Source organism: Phocoena phocoena, chromosome 11 (genome assembly GCF_963924675.1).
Source record: "Phocoena phocoena chromosome 11, mPhoPho1.1, whole genome shotgun sequence".
NCBI lineage: Eukaryota > Metazoa > Chordata > Mammalia > Artiodactyla > Phocoenidae > Phocoena > Phocoena phocoena.
This window is the reverse complement of record NC_089229.1, coordinates 96160841-96170553: the sequence shown is the minus strand read 5'-3', so window position 1 is coordinate 96170553 and position 9713 is coordinate 96160841. Positions and strand designations below refer to the sequence as shown.

Genomic DNA, 9713 nt, shown 5'->3' with positions numbered 1-9713 from the left:
TCCTCTCCCCTGAATCCAAACACCCAGGCTCTGACTCCATGACTCTCCTTCCCTGGGTCCCTGGGAACTGACCTTATTTCTCAGTATACCACACTGTCCGCTCTCTTCAGGGGTTCCCTGTCCCACCCTCCCACCTCTACCCTTCAAGCAGCAAAGCCAGTACCCAGTCCCCTCCAAAAAACACACAGCGGCCAGAGATTGTAAAACGTGTATTAAATTTCACATCCACAGTGGGGAAGCCATCCTCACAGAGGTAAGAGTTCCAACCCAGTAACAACGGCAATGAGCCACCCCAGTATCGTTCAACCATCCATCGGAGACAGCAGGGGCTGGCTGCCGCCTCTGGACAGAGGTTTTCTCCTCTTTGCTGGTGGGGGCCGGCTGGGACCGCAGGGGGACACGACTGGAGTCTTAGGTGCCTTGGGGGTGCCATTCTGTTTCCGGAAGGCAGCTTTCTTGAGGGGCTGCTCTGGCACCCGCTGTTTCACCTCCTCAGCCCCTGTGGTGTTCCCCAGGGGCTGACCACGGTCCTCAGGCTGGAGAGCGGCCTGGGTCTTGGAGAGGGACGGCGCAGCACGTCTTTCCGTGCAGGTGCCCTTGGGAAGAGCATGCCGCTTCCGGAAGGCAGCTTTCTTGGAGGACTGCCGTTCGGGTGACTGTTGCTGTAGCTTCCCAGCTACCTTTGGTTCCCTGACCCCTGCTGCTTTTTCAGCTGGCTGACTGCTATCCTGCAGCTTTGAGGAAGCTTGGGCCTTTGTGACAGAAAACACAGTGGACACTTCTGAGTCTGTCCCTTTGGAGACGCCGTTCTGCTTCTGGAAGGAAGCCTTCTTGGGATGTTTCCGTTTCTGCAGCCGCTGCTTTGCTTGACCAGCCACCCTGGCCTTCTTAGCAGGCTGGCTGCTGCTCTCAGGCTGGGGGGTCACCTGCCCTTTCAGGTGGGGCAAGTCTAGGTTTGTAAGGGTGGATATCACAGAATTTCCTGAGGTTAAAATTAAACAGATGGTTTGAGAAAACAGGCCTCATCACTGGGTCTTGATCATTAGTGGAGGAGGAGGTAGGCAGAGGTATTAAAATAAGGAGATTGCCGGGGTACTATCTCTTGGCCAAGTGTTCCACACAACTGGGACGGTGCCTAAGAGCAGATTACCTGGCTTCATATCACTTAATATCACCTGGTCTTTACGCAAGTCATATTTGAACCCTGTATTAAAGAGAAGGCATCGCTACCCATCCCCATCCTTGGGCCAAAAGGTTTTCAGAGGAAGCTGTGCCCCCTTGAGGCCAGCAGGTGACAAGACACTCTAAGGAGGAGGCGAACGCTGAAAAAACCTGAAGCACTGGGCTTTTCTTTCCATCAGAAAAGATATTTTTTTCATGCAGAGTTTGATGAGATGCAGGAAAATAAGAATGCACACAGAGCAACTAGAAAAAGCTAGTCTTCATTAATGAAGACATATTAAATATGTATCTTTACAGTTACAGCAAAAAAAAAAAAAATGCAAGAAATTTTGCTACTTCTTAAAGAGGTTTTTGTTCTGTTAACATTCAGATGTGACTTTTGTTAAGAGGCATTGTTTATAAAGAGGAAACAAAATCAACTCAATAAGTCATGTTGTTTGTGTCCAGAGAAGCCCGCCTCTCCCTCTTCCAACTCAGCTCAGGGTGGCATCCCAGCAGGCAGAGCCCTCAGGCTTGTTTCAGAAAACCCCACCCCTCCCCTTGAGATCAAGGCCAGACTCCTCAAGATGGCTGAGGAAACGATCTGCAATTAGTGTGATGGGCTCTGAGAACGGACAGTTCTGAGGAGTCGCGTGCCAACCCAATGCTGACAAGGCTGGACTGGCAGAGGCCTATTACCAGTAAGGCAACCCTCGGCCAAGAAACCACACTCGCGCTGGGAATGCGTTTAGTGCCGAACAATTGCAGCCATTTGGCAGGATCAAGGAAAAGACCCCACTCACGTGAACCCTGTAACATACCGAATGGGGCCCAGCCTTGGGAACAACTCTAGCTGGGATGAAAGGGGTCTCTCACCCAAGCGTGCAAAGGCCAGGAGAGGGAGGAAAGGTGGAGAGGAGAGGTACAAAGAGCACACTGCTTACCTGTTTGGGACTGGGGGATAGAATTGGAGAATTTCTTGAACTTGGCAATAAAGAAACCGTCCACGTTGTGGGTGTGAGGGTAGAAGCGGCGGGTGGAGCGCAGGGTAGGGTGGAAGCGCCTTTCCCGGAAGCGGGTGAAGCCCTCCTGGCCAAAGTCCAGGCCCGTGGGCACCAGCCGCACGTTCCTTTTTCTCAGGGCGTAGTCTACCACCCACTCGTTCTCTTCCACCTGACGTGTGGGGGAGACAGAGACGGAAGGGAAAGCGGAGCTGGAGCCGAGGGGGTGCTGGGGGGTGCCGGCGCCAGCCCTGCCCCCTCTCGCCCCACGACAGGCCTCACCATGATGGAGCAGGTGCAGTAGACGAGGTAGCCCCCCGTCTTGGAGGCGGCGCTGACAGAGTCGATAGCGCTCAGGAGCAGCTCCTTTTGAAGGTGAGCGCAGCGCAAGACGTCCTTCTCATCCTGTCCCAGGACGGAGAGACCCACAGCGCTGGACTTTCTAAAGGTGGCCTCAGGAGACGTGAGCTGCTGACTGCCCACCTCCCACTCCGCTTCGCCAGCCCCACTTCCCCGAGACTTTTCAGCGGGTCCCCCAACCCCTGCACCTTGTTCGTCTTCACTGCTGGGTCCTTGGAGATGATACCGGTGCCACTGCAGGGGGCATCCAGCAGGACTCGGTCAAAGCCCCCCACCACCTGGGGAGAAAGGTAGGCTAAGTGGATGTTTTCGGCAACCTGAACCATACCGATTATTTCCTAAAGGGAGGTCTCAACATCCTGAGGTCGGGAAGGGAGCAGGTGAGGCGCCCCAGGAGAGACGCACAGCGGGGAGCCCCACCTTGGGAAACTGGCGCCCGTCATAGTGGCTGATGACGGTGTTGGTGACTCCCAGCCGGTGCAGGTTGCCCACGACGCTCCTGAGCCGCTCGGCGTTGGCGTCATTGGCGAGGATCACACCTGTGTTCTTCATGAGCTGGGCTGAAGGGAGGAGGGCAGTGCTCACCGGCAGCTCCTGTGCCTCCACACCTGCCGGCCACCCTCTAGCCCAAGACTCTTCCTATGAAGTCTCACCCCCTTCCCCAAATAAGCTGCAACCCCACCGGCTGCCCGGTCCGCACCGGCCCTGTGATGAGCGAGCCCGCCAGGATGGCTTTTCTGTTTGTTACTGAACGCGCTTCTGATCCTTCAGACTAAGTTACTTCTTCCAAGGGGTAACAGTTTAATAAAATGGTTACGACTAATTATACGTAGCTGTTACTGTTCCAGGGACTTGCATATGCGCACCTCGACCCTCACGACCCACGCGTAACGTAACGGCCAACACGAGCACCATCACCTCGCCGTTCCACGGTGCCCAAGGTCACGTGGGCAGTAAGAGGCCCAGAACCTGTGCTGCTGCCCACCCTGCTGACCGCCTGTGCAACCCCACCTCCTTTCACAAGCGGAGAGCCAGCTGAAGCCTAGCCCTGCCGGCCCTTCTCATACCTATGTAGCTGGTCTTTCCTCCAGGGGCACAACACATGTCCAGGATCCGCTCATGTTCCTGGGGTGCCAAGGCCATGACGGGCAACATGCTGGAGGCCCCCTGCAGCATGTAGTGTCCAGCCAGGTACTCGGGAGTGGCACCTGTGGATGAGGACCCGCCTGTGACATGCTGGGACGAGGGCAGGGGCGGAAGGGCTCCGGGGCGGGGAACACTTACCAATGGGCACCGAAGAATCATATACCACGAGTCCAGTCTTCGACCACTTGCCCAGGGGATCCAGGTTAACCCCACGATTGATCAGCGCCTGAAAATAAGATGGATGAAAGTGTTAAAACCTCGGAAGCTACTACACCCAGTAGGGGAATGGAGATATGAAACCCTGGTCCTGGCAGGAGGCCCGTGGCACCACAACCCCTAGAGCTTAGTCAGGACACAATCATCACAGGCGCACGGAACAGACTGTCCCATCGCGTCCCGTGGTCTCCTCTTCCTCAGGTTCTAACTCAAGGTCCGAATTCCATCCCAATGGAGCACACTGCCAGCTCCTGTCCTTTCATCTCCTGGAAATGGACCCCGACTTTCCAAGAGCCTCAGCCCCCTTGCCATCCTAAAACCTAGCATTATTGGTTATAGCAACGTTAAAGATAATTATCGAGTTACCTTCCAGGAGAGACAACAGAAGATAGACACCAGGAGACAGACAACACACAAGGCCACACCACTGCCTCTGGCACCAGGGTTTTAACCTGGGGCCCCTGAACCCCTGGAAACGAGGAGCTTAAAACACTGCTTGTGAGTGTGTGTCACGTCTTTTCCTGGGGATACACCAGCTTCTCAACGATCTACGAGGCAGACAACCCCCTCCCACTTCTCTGTGAGGCGGCACTTTCATCGTGATGCGGATGTCTCAGCCTTGTCACAGGGAGCAGAGGCTGAAGGGACGAGCTCCCCAATCGACAGAGGTCCTCAGCCCTGCCAGACAGACCCAGCGTGACACCAGGCCTAGGTCTGCCTCCTGGGACCATGCCTGTACCAAGAAATGCCTAGGTACTAAGACCCCCCCCCCACGCCCAGTGGGGTGGGATGGCGGGGGCGGGTGTCTCTGGGATTCAGTGCCTCCCTGAGACAAGCAAACCTCAGGGCCCACCCCTCACCTGAGCGAGGTCCCGGCGCCGGGTCTTCAAGGTATTGGTCCTGAGGGTGATGGGCCGAGGCACCTCATTGGCTTCCAAAAACTCCACCAGCTGGGACAGAGCATGGCAGGGAGCAGGTCAGGCTGGCCTAGGAGCGCAGCCAGAAAAGCAGAGAGCAAGGGGGCTGGTTGCTTTCTTACACAGTGTAAGAGAAGAGAGGGCGAGGAAAGAAAAGCATGAAGGGCATCAGAATGGCAAGTCGGTACCTCAGACAGAGGGAAGAGGTCCATGAGCTTGCCAAGGAGGAAGTCTCCATAGGAGTAGTAAGTGGCCAGATCCTTCCGAAGCCGCTGCAGATACTCAGAACGAGACCGACCTTCCTCCCGCTGAGTCCCAAAATCGCGCAGCACTCCCACTATGTCTTGGATGCGCTTGTGAACTCGCTGCAAGTCTGGAACCTGGGCATGTGGACCTGTTAAGGAACTGCTTCCTGATTTCCTGGGGCCTGGAAATGCCTTCTCCCCAGCATCTCCCTCCGGCTCCCCCTGCCCCAGAAGGATATCCTGCTCCATCTCCCCAGCAGGGGGCAGCACAAAAGTCTCCCCCGCGTCTGCGTTGATCTGCAGGTCCCCTTCCATCTCATCATCCTCTTTGGGGCCTGACTCAGGGGACACTTTCTCCTCTTCCTCCTCTTCGTAGGTCTCCTCCTCACTCCACTGGCCCCTATAAACAGGTCCAAGAACAGAGTGGTTCACAGATCAAAGCAGACACCTCCTCCTTCCTCACATTTTCCTTCATCCCAGCCACTGCCTACTCTCCGCCCTAAGAGTTTCCAAAACTCACCCAGCAACAGCCTCCTGGGCCTTCTGCTTCCGAGCAGCCCTTTCAATGGGCAGCAACTGAATAAAGAGACAAGAGGCTGGTGATGCAAAGCTTGCCCTTCCACCAGCCCACAAAATACTTCCTACCTCTGTTTTTTTCCTAAATACAAATGTAACTCTTGCTCCCAGAAAGAAATTTAGACCCTGAACAAGTGAATAAAAAAAAAAAAAAAAAAAAAGAAGTGAATATAAGATTGGCAAAATATTTACTGTTACTGAAGTGAGATGATGGATTGAAAGAGTTCGTTACATTGTTCTTCCCATAACCGTATGTACACGGGGGGCGGGACACACACACACACACACACACACACACACACACTGCCCTGGGCACCCATTTTGCCATATTTTCCTCCACGCTTACTCTACATTTTTCACACAGTTAAAATCATGATTCATTTTCGAGTCTGTTTCTCGCCTTTTCTCATTCACAGATCACAAGCATTTTCGCAGACGTAATGGCCAAACGTTAACTTAGCACACGAGTGAACCATAGTTCACTTAAGCATGTTAGGCATTTTGGAAGTTTCCAGAGTATTGGCATTATGGTCCACGTGGTGCCTGGAAATCGCAGAACAGTAGCTCTGCAGAGAGAAGGGGGGTCGGGGGAGAGGGGTGAAAGTGGGAACTTTCTTTCGATTATGCTTGAATCTTCCTAGTAACACACTCATATACTTAAACTGTATAATACACGATAACTTTTACACTTCGGCAAGTAAACCTCTGTCTACGTTCTGGATCACCTTCCTCAGGTGGAATTACTAAGTGAAAAGGAAAAACCTTTTTAAGGTTCTCAGATACCAAATGCTTAAAAAAAAAAATTGTGTGCATTTCTAGTCCCATCATTGGGGCCATACAAGTGTCCGCCTTACCACGTCCTCACCAGCACTGAGCGTCGTTACATTTTAAAGTGCTCTATCCTGTGGCTCTTTTAAACTTGCACATGCGCTGAGAGGAGGTGAGGGGCCACGAAAGTGACGGACACTAAAATCCCCTTTCTCCACTCAGGCTTATCCCTGTCACCGAGAGACAGTCTCAAGGATCTGGAAAGACTCTGAAAGGCAAGGACAGCATTCTGAAGACCCAGAGAGATAAAGCTCACCTCTGCACCGTCATCCTCATCTTCGTCCTCTGAGCTGGAGTCAGCTCCATAGTCATCTACCATATCAGCGTCACTGTCCTCGGAGCCCCAAAGGTCCCCCTGGTTCACCACACCACCCCCTTCAGAGTCTTCCTCCTCTTCTTCCTCGTCACTGCTGTGGGTTGGTGCTGGGCGCTTCTTGCCTCGAGCACTGTTAAATAAGGACGGGGCTCCCTTCTTACTGGGTGCCTGGACAGCTCCTGCAGAGATCCCAGAGGGTTTGAAGAATCCTGGACTGAGGGCAGCCACACGCTGATGGAGCCTCTGTACTTTCTACCCCCAAGAACGTCCTCTGGCTGTTCCTTTCACTTCAGAAATACTCAACAAGCCCCTCCCTACCCAGGACCCAGAGGACTCCTCACGTGGCACCCTGCTCCTATGTCCACTGACCTTCTGATAGCTTTCCAGGCAATGGTTTGGCCCCAGGGGACTTATTCATCTCAGGGGCTTCAGCAGAGCCCAACCTCCTCCTGGCTGCCCTGAAAACATAAAAGGAGTGAGGAAATGGAACACACCTCTAGGCTCTGCCACTTCCCAGTGCAGGGAAACCTGACAGTCCCCAACAGCTCTTTCCATCAGCATGATCACATGGGAGCAGTGCCTAAAGATGAGTGGGACCAATTTAACCTGGGTAACGTAAGTCTAGACATGCACACTCACCTCTTTCGGGCACGACTGGACAGCCTCTTGAAATTTTCATCACCACCTGTTTAAAAAAAAAATTTTTTTAAACAGGCTGAACAGGAGGTTACAGGGGAAATGAAAAAGAAAGCAACGGGAAAGGAAATAAAAGGGAAGAGAATTAGAACACTAGTTAGAAGCAGTAGATGATAAGTCACTCCACTGTGCTCTACCGGGAGCTGGATAAGAGATGTAGAGGAGATGAATTCCACCTGGCTGTTCACCAGCCAAATCCAAACAGGGCCTCCCTCCAGACTGGTTTCAACAAACAGCATCACCATCATTCTGGTGACACAGATTCAAAACTTTCTTCTCCCCTTTCTTTTACTCTCAACTCATCAGTCACCAACCACAATAGATTTTACCTTTACAATTGCTGCTGTTCGTATGTTCTCCAAGAAACAGAAAATTTAAATCTCAGCTCTGTCATTTAATAACTATTTACAGGTTAACCTCTCAGCACCCAATTCCTTGGCAGGGCTTCTCTCACAGGACACTGAGAATGAGAGGATACAATGTGTCCAAAGGCTTCCGTATAGTGTTTAGCATGTGCCAACACCTCAGTAAACTGCATCTTTTATATGATGTTCAACACAAACTACTTGCCCATTCTTCCCTGCCACCCAGTCTTCCATGCAGTAGATAATAACCATGCAGGAACCAGATCTGTGCTTTCCCATCTCCATGCCCTCAACAATGCAGTTCACAGTGACTGGACTATCCCCTTCCAACTTCCACTTGCTAAAATGTCACCCATTTTTCAAAACCCAGCTGCTTCACAAAATCTTTTCAAACAAAACCTTCTCAAACTCTCTAACTCCGTGGGATCCCCCTTCCTCTGAACTCCCGCAGTGTTAAACCACACCTCTCCTTGCATGGGTACTTGTGTCCCAGTCGCATCTTCCCTAAGTTCTAAACGCTAAGAGAGTACCTCATTCCTACTTATTTCCTATTAACTCATTAAAAGAAAATTCCGCTTGAACAGAAAGCGAACACACAAAATGACTAAAAAAACGGAAGGGTTGCGCTACAGATAAAAGAATAGCGCAAAAGCTGGAGAATCGGGAGAGGGAGCACGCCAGACCCTTACCTGCAGGCAAGAATTTGGCAAGTTCGGTCTCGGCACCTTTCTGTTTCCGGGCCTTTCGGCCCGGCCCGCGCTTCTCCTTCTTCGTAGGGTCCAATTTACGCCCCATGGTACTGGGGAAAACAAAACGGGAGACAGTAGAAGAGCGCGTATTGTAAGGGAAAGGCAGAACGCAGACGAAGCGAAATGGAGCGGGAGAGGGTATCGCCTCCACCAAAACCTCGACTCAACAGCCCCTCGAGGCCTGGCCAAACCTCCACTCCACGCTGAGCCCCGGGCCCTGGGTCCCACGCCCTAGGTACCGCGTACTCCCACCCTCCCCACGCCCCAGTCCAGGTCAGCGCCTCACCCTTCCTTCCCCAACTTCCTCCAGACCCGCCTGAAGCCTCGGCTCACCTGGAAGCCAATCCAGCCCCGAGACGGGATTCGGAAGCAGGCGCGGAGCTCCACGTGCAGCCCAGGTCAGGCGCTCCGACGCCGCACCACGAAAACGTCTTGCGCAGGCGCCCTGTGTGCCTGCCGAGGCCCCGCCTCTTCCGGTCTTCCGGTCCGCCGCGGAAGCCGGAACGTTTGCTTCCCCGGCCCGCGCGGGGCTGGGGGGGGGGCAGTGCGGCCGGGCACGATTCTCTGGCGGACCGCTCTGCTTTCCCCCCGGGCGAAGGTGGTGCACCCAAGGCGTTTTCGGCTTCCCCGCCCTCCTCTCCGGGCATGGGCCTTTCGCCTCACTGCAGATTTGTCGGAAATACTGTACCCGAAAGCAGCCCCTTCCCCTCGAACGGAGGCGCCAGAGCCGGGCCCTCCTCCGCCCGACGTCGCCTCAAGATCGGGGGACCCCACGCCTGCGACGCGGAAACCCTCTTCCCTGACCCCAGACCCCGCGCTCCCCCTCAGGTAACGGTCCTCTCCGCCCAGGTTCCCGTCTTGGAGGTCGGGAGGAAGGCATCTCGCGTCCTGACTTCATTCACGCAAGTTAACAGAAAAACCGACTTCAGCCTTTCTTCAAATAGACAGCAAGGTGGCGCTTAGCTGTAAAAACTCTTCCAGCCCTTCGTTGGTTTTGTTTTCCCAACTCTGCGAGGAAGACCCCTTCATTTTATTCGCGCGACGTCCACAGCCCGGAGAAGTCCGCTTCCGCACCCTCGCGGAGCCAGGAGGCCGCGGTGTGGGCTGTGAACCCCGCTGTGCACAGGTGGGCTTGTC

At 53.8% G+C, this 9713-nt stretch overlaps 1 protein-coding gene across 4 annotated transcripts; it reads right to left on the bottom strand.

Moving 5' to 3' along the window:
- Positions 1-195: 195 nt before the first annotated feature.
- Positions 196-9004, bottom strand: NOP2 (NOP2 nucleolar protein). Of its 4 annotated transcripts, XM_065886651.1 has the most exons (16): positions 8910-9004; positions 8517-8626; positions 7406-7451; positions 7136-7224; positions 6707-6945; positions 5567-5622; positions 5286-5446; positions 4990-5189; positions 4745-4834; positions 3807-3894; positions 3590-3730; positions 2943-3082; positions 2711-2800; positions 2445-2567; positions 2106-2334; positions 196-982 (listed from the first exon to the last, which is right to left on the bottom strand). In XM_065886651.1, the coding sequence occupies exons 2-16, from the start codon at positions 8620-8622 to the stop codon at positions 303-305; spliced, it is 2478 nt and encodes an 825-aa protein (XP_065742723.1). In that variant the 5' UTR covers positions 8623-8626; positions 8910-9004; the 3' UTR covers positions 196-302. The 4 variants fall into 4 exon arrangements, with proteins under 4 accessions (XP_065742723.1, XP_065742721.1, XP_065742722.1 ...); XM_065886649.1 differs by lacking the exon at positions 8910-9004 and having other exon boundaries at positions 5567-5642; positions 6628-6975; positions 8517-8622; XM_065886650.1 differs by lacking the exon at positions 8910-9004 and having other exon boundaries at positions 6713-6975; positions 8517-8622.
- Between the last annotated feature and the right edge of the window lie 709 nt (positions 9005-9713).

Excerpts from the sequence above, each read along its gene's own strand:
- NOP2 (XM_065886649.1), bottom strand. The coding sequence starts at position 8,622 with ATGGGGCGTAAATTGGACCCTACGAAGAAGGAGAAGCGCGGGCCGGGC. Across the intron at positions 7,225-7,405 it reads TCCAGTCGTGCCCGAAAGAG|GGCAGCCAGGAGGAGGTTGG; the intron begins GTGAGTGTGCAT and ends TTATGTTTTCAG. Across the intron at positions 5,190-5,285 it reads TGCTGGGGAGATGGAGCAGG|ATGCCCAGGTTCCAGACTTG; the intron begins ATATCCTTCTGG and ends TAACAGGTCCAC.